At 39.4% G+C, this 22,657-nt stretch overlaps 1 protein-coding gene across 1 annotated transcript in view; it reads left to right on the plus strand.

Moving 5' to 3' along the window:
- Nucleotides 1–22,657, plus strand: part of pard3bb (par-3 family cell polarity regulator beta b) — a 215,910-nt gene that overhangs the window by 30,980 nt on the left and 162,273 nt on the right. The window contains exons 3-4 of the mRNA XM_073473008.1: nt 12,644–12,797; nt 18,894–18,988. Of these exons, the coding sequence (XP_073329109.1) occupies nt 12,644–12,797; nt 18,894–18,988 (249 nt within the window). The remainder of the gene's footprint in view (nt 1–12,643; nt 12,798–18,893; nt 18,989–22,657) is intronic.

Genomic DNA, 22,657 nt, shown 5'->3' on the forward strand with positions numbered 1-22,657 from the left:
CACTTTGTAGGCGCTGTGTGTGCATGTGTTCAGGACAGATTTATGTGTGTTTTCATCTCACGCACACAAAGCTAGCAGCAGTTAGCAGAAAGATTTACATACATTGACAGAGTAATGCGCTGGGCGGTGAGAGCTTTATAAAGAGTGAACCTGTCCCTGAATGTGTGTGAGTGATGATAACAGGCTCATTTAATTGCCCAAACCCCTACACACACACACGCACACACACACACACACACACGCACACACAGACAGATCATCAGTTCCCTGCGTAGGCGTCACATTATATCTGTCATTCACCTTGAGGAGGTGGAGGTAAGACAGTGTGATGGAAAGGGTCGGAGAAAGGAAGCAAAAGAGTAAAAATCAGTCAGCAAGAGAGAAAAATGGAGCCAAGAGGTCAGAGGCTGTTTGCATTAACTTTTTAATAGCTTTCACTTTTGGTAAACAGTTGGAAATTCACTTAAAGAAGTATTTCACCGCAGGAAAGATGGCACTTACATAAAACTGGGCTGTTTTGTAGTAGAAAGACGCCAAATATTTTAAAAATGGGTTCAACATGACCAGACAGAAGGGAGACAAAGTTCTGTGGTATTCCCTTTTGCTAAAAACAACTAGAATGCAATGTGTCGCACTGGACCAATGAACACTCCTGCTGATGGGTGATGTACTGCAAGTTAGGCAGTGCATGGTTTTGGCTTGTCGTCTGTTTTGAAACAGGAAACATCAAGGTGGCCGACTGGTAACAAACAATAGTGTATTAGCGAAAGACTACACTAAAATATATTTCTGAAAACATTTTAGCCAGCCCTGGATTACAGACTCTCTCTCTTACAGCTAAACAGTATGCTAAAATATGTTTGTGATAACATTTAAGGTGAGAAGTAGAAAGTGTAGTAACAGAATGTTGGTTTAAAGTTCATCAGCGCTGCCTAGTTTTTACAGTTTGGTGAGATGCCCCTCTCTCTCTTGATCTGACTGTACTATGTGTGTTCATGGATGTGGACATACAACAACGGAAGTGCAATCTGTACATCTGCCAGATGACCCGTTTACGTCAGTTCGGGTTTTTTTGAAAATCCATTGTTTACCTTTGTTCAGTTGCATATACTACCAACATTGTAGTGATACAAATCTGGTTGAGAATCAGCAAAGTTCCCTTTTGAACCTAAACCGAGTTTAACCTTTGTTAGCTGCATCCTGGCAAGATGTTGGAGCACAATTCCTAGTTTTGTGCTTGTATATATGAATGTGTATCGAAATATATTTAATTTTGGTCCTTACAGATGCTTGGGAAAGGATGTGGTTGTAGGAGCTAGAGGCAGAGGGTTTAAAGTCTTCATATTTTATTTCTGCCGAAACCATGCCCGACTCTGTTGTTGAATACACCCAGCTGTAACATCTTTCCATTGGAAATCAGACATAGAAGTAAAGGTTGTCTTTTGTGGACTTGAGGACAACTTAAGAAATAACATTGGCTTTCTATGAACACTCATGATCCAGATATACTCAAAAACGGACAGTGTATGAGGTTCATTTTTGACTCAGGTGTACAAGGAGGACATATACTGTTGAGGAGTAAATTGTAGTTTTATAGCATTTTGTTCTGACCAATCAGATATTCAAACTGGGCTCATGCATGGAGCTCATAAGTATTGGTAATACGTGTTGTTGTTAATTAACATAATCTATCTCCTTGCAAGCAAATTTATATAGGAACAAGCTTTTTTGGCCAAACAGGCATGGAGAAAGATATTTTTTCAGTTTGTTAGTATGTATGTTTAATATGAATGATAGCATGTTATACTTGTGCATGAATTCACTGACATTACCATTAAACCCCTAAACATGTTAACTGCCTCCCTCTTTCTCTCTCCTCGCACTGAGTCACAGACACACACTTTATAATGGGAGCGTCTGCAGACACTAATGAATGGACTGAGTGAAGCTACACAGCCCCACATAGGAAGAGATCCTTCCAATCAGGAAGATAATTTAGGTCAAACTTAAGGTCACAAAATTGTTGCCAACAGTCTATAATTCTCCTCGTGAAACACTTCATTTTGTAATTGCCCCATCTGCACAATTTGTTTTGATGCCAAGTCATCCTATTTAGGATTGGCGCATAAATATTTGCTTGAGATGTGAACCCCACACAAATTCAAAGATGTAAAAGACTGGAATTCTTCACTTAACAGAAATTACAATTTAAAAGCTACATAAAGAACACTATGGTCAGAGGGAAATGTAGTTAGACACACCACTGTACATTGTAAAACATAAGAAAATGATTAGTTTTACTCGTCTGTCCTCTCCCGTTGTGTCAAAAATGGTATTGCATATTGAAACTAGAGGATTGGTAATTTCACAGATCTACACTAAATCCTAACATACAGTATGTGACATGTCTGTATTCTAGCTGATGTTGCACAAGTAATAAGGTAATTGTATAATTTGTTTTGTGTCATTAATCAAATGGCTGTTGTATAAGAGATGAGTAGTTTAGAATAGTTCACATTTTTGATCGGTTAAAACATGACATTTGGCAAACAGACAAAATTGACTCTAATGTGATGCCCTTATAATAAATACTGTCTTTGTAAACTAAATAATGTTCGACGTAGCTTTACAAGACCAGCTTCTGTTTAGAAGACACGGACTGAACATAGGAAGCTGCTTCAGGATGATGAATTAAGTTGTGTTTTTCAGTTTTTCATCGACAGAATTGGTTGATTTGTTTGGTAAAGTTATTCCTCCTTGGGTAGAAATAGTTGTGATGTTTTTATTTTTGCAATGTTTTTTTTTTGCACTGGTTTGAGATAAAATCTATTGTTCTCCTTCATCTCTGAAGCAGAGAAGCTGACTCGGGGTCAGGAAACAAGCTTTCACCAATTAACCCCATAATCCCAAAAGTGGTCACAGATTATAGGCATGTGAATGGCTGAAGAGGCAATCTTCTGTTCTAAAGAAGAGGACAGAGACCCTCCACCAAACATGTTTTAAATTTTCAAAACTTTAAAGGTACAAGTTAGTAATGGGTATATTAAGAACAACTTAAAACAATTTTAAATCAAACTTTTCTTTTGGTTTCTCTCTTGAAAAACTAATAAAGTGTGTACTGGGGGTGTGATACAATTGATTCTCTTAATTCTTATATGTTTCTGTGTGTATGTGCATGGATGTGTGTGCACTGATCCAGGTTCAGGACTGTCAGCTGACAGTTATTACTGCTAAGCATTTTGACATGTTAATCCTCCGATAATCACCGTCAGTGTGAAACTGCGTGCACGTATGTGAGAGAGAACATGGTGTGTATGGGTGTGTGTGTAACCTAATCAGTCACATCTGACAGACAGAAAATCCTACTTCAAAAGCCACTCAGACATCCATTGTTATGTGGAGAGCCAATTGAATGAGATAAGATGTTGGAGAGAAAGGAGAGGAGGAAGGAAAGCAAGGCTGGATAAATGAGCCATCAGGGGATGTGAGAGACTAAACCTTGACGTCGGTTTGAACACTATCAACTTCTAAAGGTTATATGCATTGCGCTTTGACATCAATAAATCATTAACATTTTAGACATTACTGTTATTTGAAAAAAATGAATATCTATTCCTTTTAAATATGACAGTAGCCTCATGTGTAACTTAAGGTCTGTAAAACATGGTTTTCTGAGTTTGGTTCTGGAAAAACATGGAGAATACCAAAGCCCTCTGTTTTGAAATGAAAAATTCAGCAATCACATATTGTTGTAAAATGAAGGTATCTGCGCTTCAGTACATAGGCTGCCTGCTCTACCAGGTGAGCTGACAGGGCAACCCAGCTTTTCACTTTATACATATGACAATTAGCGTGCTTAAGATGTTGGTGAAACAATGTAACTGACACCCAGATTGGCAAAAGGCAGATTTAAGAAACTTCAACGCAAATTAATCTGTTATCTTTCCTCCCTCTTTCCAGAGAGCAGTGTACAAAACATTCAGGGAGTAGCTCTAAGCCGGCACTGACTGCTACTTTCGCTGGTTTTTATCTGTGTTTTTGTGCAGTAATCAGAAAAACTCAGTTTTTGGATGAGAAAACTTTTGAAAAATAAGGTGTGCCAGATTTTGTTGGCTTTAGTTGTTATTTCAATACATCTGACAAGCTGTAATCAAGATGTAGGAGGATATAATAATATATTTCGAATCAGATCAGATCAATCCATCCCTAGTTTCTGATTTTTGGTCTAACCCATTCATATAAATGTGTGTACGCTAAGTATTAGCGCCTCTACGTTGTCCAGTAACCTCCACATCAAGGTAATAGGGATCAGACAACGTCTCTCTAAGCCACTATATGTGGAATTTGACAGAACTTAAAACTTCGGCAAAATGTTCGTAATTTCCATTTTTTTAAGAAAAGATTTCATTTGCCTAAAAGAATGAATCCAAATGCCATTTCCTTTCACCATTTTCCCTGAATTTGTGAATAATGTGTCCACCAAAAACGGATTTAATCCCCCCTTCCTCCCAGCGGGTGGATCCTGTGCCGTTTCCTTTTGGTTAATAGGCTCCCCTGGTTTATGAGTATTGTCGTTCAGACTGCTACTGGTGGATCATTGAGAATATGGCCTGGACAGAATGTGTCCATCTGTGCCACTGTGTGTCTCCATAATGCTGTTCCATATGGCCAAGTGTGGTCTACACACAGCCTCAGGGAGGTTTGTGGTAGATGGTTAACACACACACGCTCGAAGAAACAGATATTCTTCCTCATGCACAAGCATACATACTGTATATGTGTGAAGACACAAGCATGCAAAAAATCATGCACACGCATGCAAATTTGAATGCAGGCCAGTACACACGCTATCTGCATGACTGAGGCAACAGAAGTTGTCATTATATTTTGGCTGAGCGACAAACACTGAAGTGTTTGAAGTTCACAAAGTCACTGAACAGTTGTACTGCTGCTGCTGATGGAGGATGTGCGAGTTTTGACATAATTTCTGCTTTCTCTATCTCTCAAAAATACGTCTATATAATGTCTTTCTTATCTTGCTCTCTGCTGTGTGTGTGTGTGTGGCAGTGTGGCAGTGTGTACTGTATGTCTGTGACTCTCTCTCTTTATGTCTGTGTTTCTCATTCTTCACAGTATTTCTGTCCCCCATTAATCTTTTTCCTTCTGTCTGTCTTGTCTGGATTTCTCATGCTCTACTGAGAGGTACGGTGACTGGAGATCAATAGAGGGTCACACACACACAAACACACACACAAACACTTCAAACTGCTGAGCAGGTGAATTTCATTCATCCATATTCTCCATACGGAGACAACACCGTCCTGATTATTGATTACCACGGCGATGGATCGACTGCAGCAGAGGTCATAGTCAGAGTATGATGTATTTGTCCCTGTCTTTATGTGCAGTGTATATAGGAATGCTTTTACAGTGTGTAATTTTTCATAAATCTATTGTTGTTGATGTTTGACTCCGTGGAGATTGCAAAACAAAATAGAACAAGAGAGAAAGGGAGAGAACAAAACACGAAAGAATAAAATAGCGAGATTAAAAGTATCGAGACTGAGAGAGTGAGCGCGGGTGTATCACATTCATGTTTTAATCGATAAGCCCTTTGTTGCTTTGTGGGTGTATCCAATAGAGCAAAGTGCTGGAACATGATGATTTACATCAGCTGATTTGTAAGGAACCACTGCAACTCAGAGGGGAGAGGGGGACAGAGAGGAGAAGGAAGAGGAGGAAGAGCAGGTGCAGGAGAGAAAATAGATGCAAAAGGAGGCAAGGTAAATGAGAGGAAGCAGAATACGAAGACAGAGGCAACCGGAGAAGAGGAAACACAGGAGAAGGGCGGGGAAACGAGAGGAAGCTAAAGAGAGGAGGCAAAGTGAAGCCAGAGGGGAAAACAGGGCTAAGCAGGAATATTTGCTGATGAAAGACGAAAAGGCCAACTTTTCCATAGCCTAGCAGAGAAGAGCTGACCTGCCTCGGGGTTCATTCAAATTCTCTTTGTGATCTGCACAATTATTTTTATGGGCATCACACAGAAATGTGCAAGGCTTTTTAGAAATTACTCCTCGTGCTGGCGTTACAGAGTGCCTGTGTGCCTGCCTGAGTGACCTTATCTTCCCAGCCCTGCACTGGCTTCTTTTATGGCCTCACCACAAAGAGCTGCTTCAAAATTATGTCATGAGACATAAAAATGCCTTTTTCTTACTCTGGCATTACATCAAAAGGGAGAGGGGAGTGATGACATGCTCATAGAAGGCGTCTCACTGGGCTTGTGTAGTGAAGAAACATAGTTCAAAAACACACAAAGGATGGAGTTTAAATCATTCTGCATACCACCGGGCATGCATTCATTGTTTTTTCTCCATATAGCTTTTCTTCGTGTGAGCTGACAGAGACAGATAATAACAAAGTAATTGAAGCACTTTGTCTTCTGCTTTCTTTGCTTCTCACAAGCACAACACTGTTCTTTTGTTAAGATAGGAAACACATCTATGACACAATAACAGTATGTTAAGGGCCAAGTGGAGGAGCTGCAGGGGGAGGGGGGCATTTCAGATGCAGCTTCTGTTGTGTAGAGCTAGGTGGTGCTGTCAGTCTATGCACTGTCATAGTGTGTGTATGTGTTTGTGTGTCACTGAGTGATCAAACCTGGTCCCTTTCTTATGAGGAACAGTTGCTTCAGAGGAAGAGCTTTGTGATTTTGAACCTGTAAGACACATTTATTAATCCTGAATTTATTGTCGTACTCAGATCATTGCAGATCATTAATAACATTCCTCTTTAATGAAAAAGCAACACGAAAAGCTGAAATAGCACAGTTGGCAGTAAATTAGCATATTTGCAGGGAGAAAAATAGAAAATTCTTATTTTAGTACACCATCTTGCCTTCCCCCAATCCTCTAGTGTATCACTTAGAACAACTGAACCAGTTGTAAGACGTCATGACCTGCACACCCATTCCACATATGATGAACAGCTGCCTTTATGTGTGGCCACCTCACCTAAGGGTATGGTGACGGATTGATCATTGTGAAGGATGTTGCTGACTGCATAAGATGCCGAAGTACACTCATGGGCACACACGTACACAAACTTAAACACCATTGATTTTATTATGGTAAGTGGTCATGAGTGGAAATCAAAGTTCAGTGGTGAATAGATAGATTAAGCATATTTAAAGATTGTTTTCTGTGTGTGTGTGCACTGTTTGTGAGCAGTGTATATGCTCATGCATTTGGCTGATTGTAGCTTTTTATTGATCCCCTCCAAGCTAATCAATCAGAACCTAATCGACCCGATTATAAAGGGTATGATGTGCGAAAAGCTGGTTGTGTATGTGCGTGTGTGTGTCTGTGTGTGCACGCTGTTATGCACTTAGATCCTGAACTGCAATTAATCTACCTACCAATTTCATGCGCTCTTTTAATTTTAATAAAAGGAAAGGCACCAACTCTGCACTTCTCTATCCGCTCTCACACACACACAAATACAGGCACACACACAGTTTCTGAGATGCTGAGCCGTGCACACAGTAGCATGCACATGCTGTTGTGTATTATGTTGTGTATCATGTGCGGCTCACTGAAATATTACTATTTATTGGTGAGTAAGCCTGGAAATTTTAAAAAGATTTTAATGGCCATGTGGTCTTTCTGCCACTATAAAATCATCTGCAAAATGAGTGCTGTTTGCAGGCTTCTCATGTTTAGATTTTATCAGTGGGAGTTAATTAATGTTAATTAAGTGAATTAGCTAAACTTGAAAATAACAGAGGGCTCTGATAAATCGCGTTGGCATTTCTAAAGATAGCAACTGGATTATGTCTTTTTTTGGCATTCAGAGAAACCAGCAGTGTGGTGAGTCTGCCTGTAGATAAAAAATCTAGCATTAGCTGTTTGCACATGTCATTCTTTGGTCCCATTTGGTAATGCATTTATACTTTTCTCACATTCAAATAAAAGTTTGAATCATAGGTGACAGTTCTAGCGATGGCCCCGTGAAGAAATAGAGGCCCATTTGTTGCCTTCCAAGACAGCCTAGGATCGGACACTGCTTTTTGCAACCCAAGTTAAAAAGAATGGATTTATGAAACATTTGTAGTACTTGATTTTACAAGCATTTGAGACTGACAACACTGGACCAATGTCACAAGAATTGGCATATGTGTTGTGGTGGAAGTGTTTGATTTTGACTTGTTGGATCTGGCCTTTCATTGATCCACGCTCTCAGGTCAGGTAGTCACACACGAATGAGTTACTTCCGCTAGCCTTCACTTGTCTTCGCTAACTTGTATAATCCTTGTATTGACCATATGTTATCGATAAATATAGGTAGTGGAGAAGGGATGAAGAGAGAGAGCTTAGAAGTAACCTTTGGGGCAAAGATTTTAACCTCTGTGTTTCCTTTTCATTAGGGCTGACCCAAATGCTTTGGAGCCTCGAAGTTGAAACCAGAAAGAGACAAATATCTGATGAAGAGAGCAAGAGATGTAGCTCCTTTGTGGTGTTTTTCTCAGTACCTGCGGGAATAAAAAACAGCAAGGGAGCTACATGCATCTGCAGCTCACTTGTCAAATGTGGCTGATGTCTCCCCTCTGTTTCATGTCTCATCAGACTCAACTACCTGAAATACTAAAAAATAGCAAAGTATATGGGTACATAACAACCCCACCTCCGCACTGCTGAAGCTTCAGATATTTGCATGTTATTTTCATTGAAGCTTTGAAGCCCCCAGTTGATATTTGAGACAGCTCTAGTTTTCATTAAATTATTCTATACTTGACAACCAAATAGGTCATGGACTTTTGTGTAAGTTGGGAAAAGTGCACAAGGACTCAGTTGAGCATGAGTCCGAAACTTTCTCATTTTGGGACTCAGTTGTTGTGTATTTATAAAATTGTTTTGCTATAAAAGCAAATGTAAAAGGATATATAATCTTAAGAAAAGTAACATATTATACATTAATTGTATAACATTTAGTGTTAGTAGAGTGATGCTGTGAGTATGGACATCTTTACACGCTGTGGTCAACCCCAAGGATGCCAGCCTATACTGCCGAGGTGTCTTTAAGCTAGACACTCAAAGTCACCTGGCTACAGAATTATCATTTGTGGTTGAGCCAACCTCTGACCTTACTAAGAGTATAGGAAAGAAACATATCACAACAAAATGACACAACAAAACATACTTTACTACGGTTTGTAGCATTGTCAAACCCGAATGAAGAGAAAATGAAGCCTTAGTCAGATGCATTTATGAGCTTGAGTATTCAGGCTCTCTCATGGATAAAGGCATTTCTACATGAAGTTGTCAGCAACACGATCAAAGTAAAATGTGTGTTTTGACAGTAAGCTGAAACTGAAAAACAGAAAACAAATCAGACGTTTATTAGCATTTCTGCGTCTGTCGAGATTGTTGACAGGATAGCTGATGAGAAGGTTAAATGTTACGTATAATAACATGACGGAGACGCACATCGATGTGAGTGCTCAATCCAAAAAGTAACGATTAATTTATTACTTAAAGGCTGAATAACATTTGCTGTCTACTACTTGGAAACAGCTCGTAAGCTTACAATAAAGCGTTGCTCTCAATGCCAGCCTAAAAAGGTTGTGGTGCAAGAGGGACAGAGACAGAATTGGCAGCATGTAACTTTATTTGGCTGAAAATGGACACATCATTGCACTGCCACTTGTTACTGTGACACTCTCAGACAATCTCGAGTCTCAGGTTTGCTTTTTGCTCTTACTCTCTGACACCCCAAAGGTTTTTACAGTACAGCACATCTGTCAGTCCCCCTCATTATTATCATTATAATCCTCTCCCAGCTTCTGTCTTTCACATGCTCAATGGTCGTGTCTCGCCTTTTCTCTCTCTATGCAGTCTCACCTTTTATGTCTCTATCACCCCTCTCTTCCCTCTCCCTCTCATGCTCAGGCTGTGGTGTCATTTTGTTTGGCAGGTCTTTGAGTTCCCTGTCGAAGAGAACAGAGGCAAAGTCCTCCCCTCTCTCATCTGGCTGTCTTTCCTTGTCTTTCCACCTCTGCTTTTTAAGAGACTCAGCAAGCCTATGTTGAATTTGTCTACCCATTTTTCTTCCTGTCATTCTTTCAGATGTTCTTTTTAAAGAATCTCTGCCACCCCTGTGTGTGTGTGTGTGTGTGTGTGTGTGTGTGTGTGTGTGTGTGTGTGTGTGTGTGTGTGTGTGTGTGTGTGTGTGTGTTTATCTCAAAGCTATTAGTCTTGTTCTGCCTTCCCTAACTGGCAGATTTTACTGAAACTGGTTAAGAATGTAAGCTATTTTTTTTTTATTTTATGTGTTTTTAGCATCTTCCCATCTCCACCTTTTATCCCATCTGCTTAAGTGTCATCCCTGCAGGTAGCTGCTGGACAATAGTTGTAAAATGTTTCCACTAAAGCAGCTTGACAGAAAAGTGACAAATGCTAATTATCAAATTAATAGCGCTGCGGTTACATAACTTAACCAAGGTTTTATACCCAGAAAGGTGTAAATCCCTGCTGAGACAGAAGGAGGGGGTAGGGGATGTGAAAAGTGTAGAGAAAAAGAGCAGGCAGTAAAAATGGTAGCACTAGAAAAGGAGAAAGTTGTGTGTTGATAGAAGATGGGTTAGAGTGTGAGAGAACATGAGCATGTGAGAGAGACATTGGTTGTGCTGAATAGTTGGTGAGATATAGATGAGGTGGAAGGTGCGATATAGTGTAACTTGATACTGTTCTGCTCTCTGATTGGTGAGGTAGGCTGGAAAGATAGCTCGCATGCTGTTCGATGTGCACACTAAAAACAGAAAAAATCATACTCAGTACATGAATTATTATGTGTTTCCTACCATCATGCAAACATTTAATATTTAACATTTAACATTTAATCCAAACACTGCCATATAATCTGACATTCTCGTCAGTCCTACATGGATGTAATGGAATCAAAAGGATATAAAGGAAAAAACCCAAATGGGACATGGACAATGCAAAATTAATTTCATTATATTAACATAACAAATAATAATAGTTGTGTACCAATACAAAACAAAAAAGACGGGACACAAAGGTTTTTATTAATGTTAAAAGTCTATGTAGCTATTATATTGTAAAAGGTTTATTTGCGTAATCATCATGCGAACCTAAATGTTTCAGTGTCACTCGGGATCTTTTACATTTACGTTTGTTCATTTGGCAGATGCGTTTGTCCAAAGAGTACAAATGAGGTACAACCCCAGTCACAGTAGATCAAGGAGAAGCCTTCGAGAATAAGTGCCTCCACACTCAATTACGTCTGACACGAGTGCCACAGGGCCTTTTCTTTGTAGGAAGAGTTAGAGAAGGACCGGGAGTGAGAGAGAGAGGGGGGAGAGCAATGAGAGCCTAATTTATCAAAAACCCAATGAAGAAATTTCCAGTGAAAACCTGCTTTAATCATCACATTGGCTTTAAAAGAAAAAATGCCGTCGCTGGGCTTCTCTATACGAGCACCTGCATAAGCTTTTAGTCGAGAGCGTTGGCATCACTTTGCGTTTTAGAATGACATTTTTATAATGTTGTTTTTTGTTCTCTTGTGCAGAGAGACAGCCAGCAAAACACAGTGCAGTGACACTACTGTGCACACTTTAGTTAGTTGTGCCTGTTTGTAGCATGCATATATACGCTCATGTCCGTATGTTGCACACTTGTGGGTTCCAGTGAAGCAGGAAGCCTCTGGCTTTACTGGTAAAGTCCCCTTTCTGTACTCTTGGCCACTATAGACACGAAACACACACGTATGGATACACGCACACACACAGATCTATTCAGCTTTTACGTGGAGGCCCCTAGAACACTGTGTTGACACGCTCTGCGCTATGTTAGGCTAAACGCAGACTCAGTGCAATGCTCAATAGACAGGGATTCCACTATATAACACAGTTAGAGCTAGCAGGGTGTCGCACACACGCAAAGGGGGCACACGAATGGAGGCAGTTGTTAAACAGTAGACACACACTCTGTCGCAGGAATGCTGGGCTCCTTGGACGTCCTCTATGGGGTCCTCATCCACAAGGTAACACGGAAATTGTGTGCATGTGCAAATAAAGCAACATGTCATTTTCTAAATACAATTTTTTCTTAAGCATTTCTTGCTTTATTTAAAGAAACCTGATCGGTTGGTTGTATTGCCGTCTTTGTCTTGAGATGAGTGAGAAAACTGTTTCTCCCAGCTTTGTCTTGTCTATTCAGCGACTGCAGTGCAATCAAACATCTTTTGATAAATGCAATATGGCTCAAGTTTGAACATTTTTAAGTACAGATAACACATCTGGTCACCTCTGTTCGCCTTCTTTTTGTCTGTACTTTGTTTGCATTCATGTTAATTCAAGATTTTGTTTCATATGGTACCATTCAATGCAACAGAATGGAGCAAATTGGAGTGGCTTTGCTTTCAGTGTGAGTGGAGAATGAGTAGAGGGTAGCAAATAGAAAACCTGGAGTGACTGTGAGTGCAGTCATAATCTCTGTAATCCTTGAACATAATTACTGCTGCTCCACTCTGATCAAATATTGAGTTCATAATGGATGAAAAGAATAGAAGTAAATTAAAAAAATAATAATAACAAGCTTCATTGTTTGTTTTTTTTTCTTTCTAGCTGATGGCGGTGTATGAGGAACAGGAAGCCCAGCAGAGGGGTGTGGCTAACACAAGCCTAGCCCCGAGCCCAGACCTCTACCAGTCTGAGCTCTCTGTCTTCCAGCCAATCACAGGAGGCGAGATTGAAGTCAATTCCTCAGCCCTCAAATCCAGTAAGTAATTTTTCATTTATTTAACTGTGTATTTCTGTTGGTAGTGCTCAATATCACCTTTGACATGTGGCATTTTCACTTCTGTGTTTATAAAACCCACACCCCTAAAATCAAATCAAAGGAGATCTTTATGCTTGCAGACAGATGTTTGAAGTGAGGTTTGACATTCAGAGCTACATTCTAACATTTGTGTGATTTACATGTTGACATTTGGTAGCTCTTCTTTATTGACACACACTTTGCAGAAAGTTCACTTTTAAAACCTAAATAGATCTGTAAATACTCTTTGCAAAGTTTTGCAAATTGGACAAATGAAGACGTTTTGCCCAACCATATGTGTAGAGATGTGTGCTGATAGTTGACTTGTTGATCATATATTGTTACCCTCACCAGTCAGCACCAGGTTTAAGTTATTATTCTACTGATGTACACATTTAATGATTGAAATACGGTTTGGTTATTGAAGAACAGTTTCAAGTTTTTTCGGACAATGTTTATCCTAATAGGTTAATTTGTGCTCAATTTTGATATTTTCTGTTGGGGAAATAAGTAATTCGGAACATCCCTACTTGGATGTAATATAAATATTAATCCCAGCCACAGTTCTGCGCTCAAAGATGTAAGGCCATTGCTCTCTAGAAGACAATAACAATAACATCAATTAGGCTCTGGCATTTGTCATCACATCACAAATTTTGTCCGAATTAGACAGAGTATTGTGCCTATGGAGATAAGGCAGTCTATATTGACTCTGGCAACCACAACTGCTCTGTGTCTGACCCTGCTGGCTCTGGCAGACAAAAACCTAGAAGTATTTCCAGTACCCCCACCGCCCGCCCGCCATGCTGACTAGGCTGGGACTCTGTAATGAAGAAGCAATAGCTGTATTGCCTGTGTTTTGACTTTTTTCCCCACTCCATGCACCTTGGAAGTAGGTGAAGTAATCTCTACTCTGCTTTTGGGACTTAGGAATTCCAAGGTTTAGTGACAAATGGTTGAAATGCTCCTCTGACTTTACAAAGTAAAAAAGTCCTTTGGGGGATCCCTAGTCTTACCTTTTAGGTGTGACCTGTAGGTTAGTGCGTAAACGGGTCAATATCACAACTGATGTTTGATGAGAAACAGGTTCAGTGAGGCTGAAATTTGATGTGATTGACTGCAGGGCCAAGTCAGTAAGCCCCAAAACAGCGATGGATTGATGGCTAAAATGAGAAACATAAAAGAAAAGAAAATTAGGAATAATAAAGAACACATTTGACATGGAATAATGGTTTATTGGGCAAAGAATATTCTTAGTCTAAAAACCAAGCCACATGTGTTTTGTAGACGATAGGAACGATGTTAACTTTGAATCCCAGTGCAGATAAAGGTCAGGATGTGATGGGCATTTTTCTACAGGACAGTGATGAAAACAAGATGAGGGCAGCTGAAACGTTGGCAGCACTGTCTCTGAGATGCAGCATAAGATAGGGATGAATGAGACAGGAAGTGTATGTGTAATGTCAGGCGGCAGACTGAACTCTGATGTTTGTGTCTGCTTACTGTTACCTGGAATAGACCTATCTGGATGACCTGTCTTCCTCTCTTTCCTGGTCCCTCTTTCTCTCCCTTCCTTCATCTCTTTTCTGTCTTACTTCAAGTCAAGTGGCAGTTCAGGAGAGGTGCTGTAGATGTGAGTGTGAGAGAGCTTAGAGCTGTCACAGCAACTTGTCCAAATTTAATTTCACTTTAACATAACAAACCATGCGGATGATGGATTGTGTGTAGCTACAGTTTGCCAAAACCTATGCATCACTTCCAGTTGCCTCCTGCTGCCAGCTAATCACAGATTCCACTTCCTTTAGTTATGAATTGTAGACTCTGTATCTGCTTTGTTGCACAGGCTGCGCCATCCATCCATTTGAGCGCTTGACATTTAAACATAATCCGTCATGGTTGTTTTCAAAATGTCATTATATGTCAAATGAAGTGTGATAATTCTCCTCTGTCTATTATAAGTTGCATTCTAGCTTTCTTTATTTTTCATTCTTGTTGTTTTTGGTGATAATATTAAAATTTCTCAGTCAACATGAAGGATGTTAAGCAGTTTATTGACCTTAAGGACTCCCACGCTGAAACTAAAATCATAATGTTGTACAGTAGATTATTGCGGTCATATTCTTTTCCTCTTTCCTTCTAATTTTGCATACTGTATATATTACAATACTGTACTGCTGAGATGAGAACTGAAATTTCAGCTTGTTTGACCTTCCTGAGTCGTGAAGGGGCCTTAGCTGTATGATCCAGACACTGTTAAGACAGGAAGTTTAGTCTGTTTCAGTACGGTCGCCTGTCAGCAGAGATTTGCAGTAATGTGTGACTGTCATGGTAGATTAGAGGTAACGGAGCTCTGGAGACTATCAGTGTCAGTGTGAGAAGGCCAGACTTAGGCCTCTATCACTGTCTAATGTTTTGCCTCTGACTCTAACCACTTGATTCTCTCTCACTGTCTGTGTCTCTTGCTCATTGTTCCTGCCTCAATGTGTTTTTCTTTGTCTTTCCAAATCTTCTTTTGTCTTCTCTCATCTTTTCCTCTACACCACTTTCCTTTGTGTAATCACCTTCATTCTTTTCCATTATTCTTGTTTTTTGAACTTCTTTCATCGCCTTTTTTGAATTGCCTGTCCCACTTTTCTTGTATCCTTTGTCTCTCTACTTCAGAGGTTTTCTTTACTTGTCCCTTTTATCTACAAGCTCATGTGATGTTTCACGATCAAATTTCCATGAAGGACTCAAAAACAGAGGTATAGTAGTGCTGTTGAGCGCCTCTGTTCATAATTAGGAATCAAAGTGAAGTGAAGTGATTGGTCAGGATACATGATCAGCATTACAATGGATAAGAAAGGCCTTCTCACTGTAGTCAGAGACCACTGATCAGGGTGGTTTTTTGACTATTCAGGGTAGGAAATGAACAGGTGGAAATCATAAAATCAATGATAGTAAAGTTTCATATAGTTTGATATCGATAATTGTTGATAATTTTTAATTAACGATTCTTATTGCAATCGACAACGTGTCTATTGCCGATACATATTGCCGTTGTTTAATCGCACAGGTCTGTTTTATACCCGTTCAGGCTAGCCGGGCGTTACACTGGAAGTTAGCTGGCTCGACTAGAGGAAGGAACCTATGGGTGACATCATAGTCTATCCACTATTTTTACAGCCAATGACTACAATGCAGCCTCCTTAAATCCAGGGAAAGACAACATTTAAGTTTTTTGCTGATATTCCAATAACAAAATACAAGACAATATCCAGTCGCATATCATGCTAGCAATACTATATTGGCTTCCATAGTCTAGCTCTATATAGTCATAGTACTGCAGGGTAATGGGGATCATGAGGTGATGTAAAATTGATATTGCATTCTGCAAGACCTATCTGGTAAAAAAAGTATTGATCACTGAATGCCTACAGGCTACGTTTGTCCCTAGGTAGCCGTTGATATCTATCTTAATGTGCCACTGGAAATGTGCAGCATGTACCCTAATACAGTGGAACATTTTCCCCAGATGACCTCTGGATTTGTGTCTGACAGGTCTGCTTTAGTCTCAAACCGGGAAAGGTGTTACACTAAAGTGAAATATAAAAGCATAGAATTGAATTGTATTGGACGGCTTCTTTAATTGTTGTCTTAACAGTTGCTCAGATTTTTTGTTCTTTTGTCTTAACTTACCAACAGTACATTTTTTATCTTTGTGTCTCACTGATTATCTTGTCATAGTCCCTTTATATATTTATTTATTCTTATCTATCATCTTTATGTCTTTTGTCCTCTATCCATTTACCCCTCATTCATTGCTTTTCTTTGAAGAGATGAATTGATTAAGGGGTTTCATGTAATCCATACCCCCCAGCCGGTCTTAAGAGCACCAAGGGTCCATTTTGTGACAATCAATATATGACCCTACAAATATCATTTGGCATGTGTTCTGAGTAGTCCACTCATCTAGAGGTTTCCTCCCCCCTCATCTCCACCTTTCATTTTATTCCCAGTGGTACTATAGAGGCTAACATGACAATGTTCTTAATGTATATATGGATTGATGGACTCTGTGAATGGGGGTGGTATATTTGAGGATTGGCAGCTTGCATCAGATCATAATAATACCTCAACTGATATATGTTATTTATTTTCAGAGCTTTCTGCAGTGTTGACTTTTCTCACCATTTTACTAGTTCTTCAAGCTCCAGCAGCCGCACAGGCAATAGTGTGGTGTGCGTCATCCATCAGCTTCTGTTAAATGATGATTTTATGCAGTGGGCTGGTGAGATGTGAAGAGGAAGACACTATCATATGTTACCTACATGCACACCGAGATGTGCAAATCAGCCGCTTATTGGCCATTTGGACGCATGAACACCAGTGTGTTCACTGAAAGGATATGAAAGGAAGGGAGGCATACATTAACTTCTCACATACTCATGCCTTTCAGATCTGCTCCTTACAGACCAAATGAGAACATGGAGCGATGCACATTCACATATTCAAAAACAACACTTAGAAATGAGCTTTCTGCTACAGTATGTCATCAACAGATATGGACATACGCACATAAATGTCTCAGGCTGTGCTGGCTGATGAGTTTAGATAATTAAGGGAAGTAATAATGAAACCCATAGGTTTTATTTACTATACATGGTGGATTCATGCTGTCTTTCTCATTGTTTCTATCTTCCATCCCCCGACCACCAGTCATAACACAGGATCACACTTTATTTCCTTTTTACAACCCAAAAAATGGTGGATTTAGCTGAGTTTTCCATGGAATTGGCAGTGAGCCAGTTTTGGCATCTGTTTGACAAAACATGTTCTGCTGATGTCTTCATTGGCACAGAAAAAAATCTCCAAAAGTTTTTAAAAAATCTAATTTGTATGTCTTAGTCTAAGTTTTAGATACTGTATCAGTGAAAAGCTTGTCTGTTTTAAACCTTGGGCTGCTCCAATAAATACATTTGCAGACACATTTATATTTACATTTAAACAATTAATTTTCATGTCTCTAGATAATTTTACGATAAGCATTGTTTTTCCTCAAGACCAGCCTGCTAGTTTATTGCACTGAATATCGGGATGTTCTTGTTTTAGTTTGAAAGCACGCTTTGACTTGGACTGATGGCGGAGGCACATTGCAGTGACAGAGCGGAAATTCAGTTTGTCAACCTAACAACATAGAAATATTCATCGTTCCTCTCTCTTTCTTCCTCATCGTGCTTTGACACTCGCAAAGAAGCACACACAAACTCCTCTCTGTAGTGTGGCTCAGGGTCTGTATCTTGTCATCTAAAAGATTATTATTAGACATGAATTTTGCTGAACTGTGACTCCATCAAAATAGCATTAGCAATTTTAAGGCTGTCACGTGTGTGTTTGTGTGTGTGGCTGTAGAGTGCAGATGCAGACTTTCTCTGTTCTCACCGTTTTTGCTTTATTCTTTCCTCTCCGTCATATCTCTTGTTCCATTAACCGTCTGGTAGGAAGCAGTCACACTGTGTCATTTTGGATTGACAGAGAGCCAGGTACCTCTGCTTTTAACAGAGGAAACTGGGAGGAAAAAGAGCACAGCTGGAGAAAATAGCGAAAAATCACGAAATAATGTTTTAGAATCGGTGGTTCTTCATATTTTTGTAGGTCAAGTTATTTTTCATCTACTAAAACTGCTCTTTAGTTTGTGTTTGGTGGTCAGTTCCTCCTGCAGATACCTCCTATAAACAGAAATGAGAAAAAGTGGTTGATTTACAGGTTGTAGAACTTCTACATCTTCACAGTTTTCCAGTGCATGCAGATGTACCGTATAAACACACTCATCTCTGCTTCTGCGTGAAGCAGTCTCTTTAACTTGTCTGGCTGCAAAACTATGTGAATCTGTAGTGATCCAATCTCAACTTTTCATTATCTTGCAGTTGTAGATTTTGCTGAAGACTACACATAATCACCTTGGCATTGATTGATTTAGTTATCCACCCAAATCTTTGAGAGTAGGCTGCAGCAAAAACAATCAAAATCAAAACTACCTGCACATATCAGATGTGTGTTTCTTTGTGTTTTCCACAGACACCCCCCTGTTGGTGAGAAGCAGCAGTGACTCAGCCCTTGGCCCCCAGCCGACAGAGACCGAACCCTCCCTCAATGAGGACACTGCCGTGATGGTAAGACCCAAGAGGCACTTAGACAGCAAGACAGCAAAACAAAAACAGTTTGAAAGACACCATACGCACATTGTACACACATACAGTAAGAATATTCTCCCCGTGTGACTGAGGACAAACATGTAGTGGTGAGAGCCTAATGGACATTACCAAGTGATTCAAAAATAATCAGCACTGAATCAATACTAAAAGTCTTGATTCTTGAAAAAAGCACCTAAAAGCTTTACTTACTACTTACTTACTACATTTTGTCCCACTAGCAACAGAATGTCCTCGCTGAAGGATGGCTATATCTGACATTATGTGGACCAATATGGAATATTCTTTAAGATTTTGTTGCCCACTCAGCTTTTGTCAAGCATGAGTGTCGGGTCAGAATGTCCACTTTGGCAGAAGAAGAGTAACCCCTCATGTTGGATATCCCATAAACTTCCCTCAAGTGTCAACAAGTCTCTAAATGTGAGAAGCACACAGTGTGTCTTAATGATTGCTAGCATACACATCATTATTTACTGCTGTAGTTGCTTAGCAATGCAAAAGGAGCATCATGTATTCGTATAAAAGACATTGATTTACTTTAATAAGACCTAGTATATTGAATTCTCATTAGCATTAGTCAGATAATATTTTTTAAAGAAGTGTAAGCAGAAAACTGATTTGTGTCACAAGATGTCTTCATCAAGCCTCGCGGTCAGATTTTCTGCCTTCACATAAGTTGATCTGTTTTTGTAAGATATTGATTTAGTGATGAATCCTCATGGACACTATCATCGTTCCTCTTGTGCTGTAATCTTATAAGCAGGTCACCATGAAGAATACTAACCACATTAATACTCCTAAGGGGACAAACACTTTGATTTTAATGACCCTATGGCCTTTCTTCTTGTAGGATTCTGAGGAGACCCGCTGCTTTTCAAGTTTGACTACCACTAATGCATTTCTTATTTGAATGACCAAACTTCAATCAATAAAAAACATTGTTCCTTGTGATGGAGACCACTTCCCAAAGTAAAACCTTACCAAAAATGTTTAGATTATATTTCAATTAGAATTTAGATTCTAATTTGTGTCGGGCCTTGTTCTGTACCCAAGAAAACCTAACATATATACTGTACATTGTACGGATCTGACATTGAGGCGAAACTTTCATTATGATAAGCATTCAGCATATGACTTGAGTTACTGATCTATTTTATTATCAGTTTAAACTGGAATAAAATATCAGTCCAAGTACTGATAAAACAAGTAAGAAATAACTTTTTGTCTTTTTTGCCGCAACTGGAATTCTAATATATGCCAGCAGTGGGTTTCTGAGTGTATACTGAGTGTATACTGTATGTGTTTAAGGGTCGGAGGTGAGTGGTGCCAGTGGATTCTGCATGTTCTTTGTAATCCAGACATGCTTTGTCACATCAAACTCCACTAACAAAGATGGATGAATCCCTGTTTTTTTCTCCCTAGCTTTTTATCCTTTTTCTCCCACTCTCAAAAGGGTAGAGGGCAAACTCCTTCTTTCTCCTCTTTCTCATCTGCTTCTGGTCATACTTATTTTCTTCAAAATGGTGCCAAAATGAATAATTTGGGTCCATATAGCAACACAAAATTAACTTCTGTTGTATTACAAGACTTGACTTTCTTTTGCTTATCATAAGCCATGCTTTTTTTGTATTCTATGGAAATGTACGTTTACAATATAACTTTGTTAATCTGGTTCAGTCTAAAACAGCATCTAAAAGGGACTTAAACGTTCAGATAAAACTTATTTCTTTTTTCCAATACTTGAACTCAAGCTAAGAATGAGCTGCTCCTTCTCTTTAAATTCACTCTCTAATCTTTACATTCTCTGATGCTGTCAGTGCTTATTCTGAGTTTCAAATTTCACATGTTATAGGAGGTAGAAGACAGGTGTATCACATAATTATCAGCCCGAAACGTGACTCTGTTCTCTCTGTGAGAGTAAAAAACCAGATACTCACCTACTCCCTCCTCTGTTCTCTTCTTCTACTCTACTACTTCTTTATCTGTGAGGTGATGCTTGTTATCCACATGTATTATACACAAATACACATCCTTTCACTTATTTATTCACACTACAGTCATGCACACAGATAAGCATTGACTTGTGAGCTAATAATCATTATCATAACACAGTTGGCCAGTTGATGCCAGTACAGATATAGTTTTGTTTAGTTGTTATGATAGTGTTACAGTCTCATACTCTCTGTAGACAGGTGGACACGATTAATCCCTCAAGTTCACTGGTTAAAGTGACTCCTCAGCTGATTGGACTCATGAGTGGTTAGGCCTCTTCCCTTGAGATTGCTCACTGGACAAACATCATTTTGTAGCCATGCTGTATTCCCTGTAGAACAACCTGTTTGCAAGGTTCAGTTCTTTGGGGGAATGTGATTGGTTCTCAGAGGTCGACAATCTCCCTGCTTAATTTTGCTGATGCTGTTGAAGTAGTGGTAGAATTAGAAGAGAATGTTTTTTACAAGATGTTATGAGGGGCTTCATAGAGAGGGATGTAAACCGTGTACAAATAACATTTCAAGTGACTATACGTTTAACAACAAAACACTGGTTGTAGTGACTTGTTAACTATTTAATCGACCACACCGAGTCCAATTTAGCAGAAATGAAACCTGCATGCACTTGACATAAATAAATGTGGACTGCCAACACTAATCTAAGTGCTTTTCCTGGTGAAATTTAAGCCAAAGTTTAGGAATGTAGATCATGGTGTGCTGAGCCCACGTTCCACCACTTCTTACGTCTCAGCTCTGTTTTCACCGCTCCTGTGGCTGTTCCATATGAAATATGCCTGAGGGTCAATTACACAGTAGGCCTGTCCAGACTGTGCATGTCTGGGTGTTTATCTGTTGCGCCTGCATGATAGCATGCATATATGTGACCTAAACCACACCAGCTGTGGACTCTTTATTACAGCTCATGCTAGTTTCCCAGATTTCCCTGCTGTTTCATTTCACCCACAACATCTAAGCTTTGATCAGAACAATAGCACTCTAACTTACATTAGCCTATCACATAGTTTTGTGATGGTTAATAATCCACACAATGTTATGTTAAATGGCTATCACTGTTGACTGAAACTTAAACCATTATAGCTTTGTAATAAAATGGATCAACTCTGTGTCCAACATAGCAGTTAGAACATTGCTAACTTTTGAAGGAACAAAAGAGATGTGGGGAGTCGAGAGATAGGACTCAATGGATTAAATACCTCTCTTAAATAGATGTGTTAACATGTTGTGCAGGTAGTCACCAAGTAAGCTAAATGACAGTTAGCAGCCTAGCAAGCTGATGTCATCTAAGCAGTGTTACGAAGCTGCAGAGAAAACTGTAAGTCAATGCATACACAGTTCATCGGCTTGACAGAGCTATTTTTCAGAGATTTGCTACTAGTGCTTATTGAGTCACTGCAACAGGCACATGCACAATATGACACATCACAAAAGACTACCCGGAATGCAAAGAATAAGAAAAAAAATCCTTTTATTTAGACGTGCCGTGCATTCAGACTCTACCTATAAAGATTTGACCTATTAGACGTATTTCAAGTTAAATCATCAGCTCAATATTGAACAATGTCATCACACATTGCAGATTTTCCTTATATTGTACAGGCTTAATTGCTACAAAATCACA

This window comes from Pagrus major, chromosome 9, assembly GCF_040436345.1.
Source record: "Pagrus major chromosome 9, Pma_NU_1.0".
In the NCBI taxonomy this organism is placed as follows: Eukaryota; Metazoa; Chordata; class Actinopteri; order Spariformes; family Sparidae; genus Pagrus; species Pagrus major.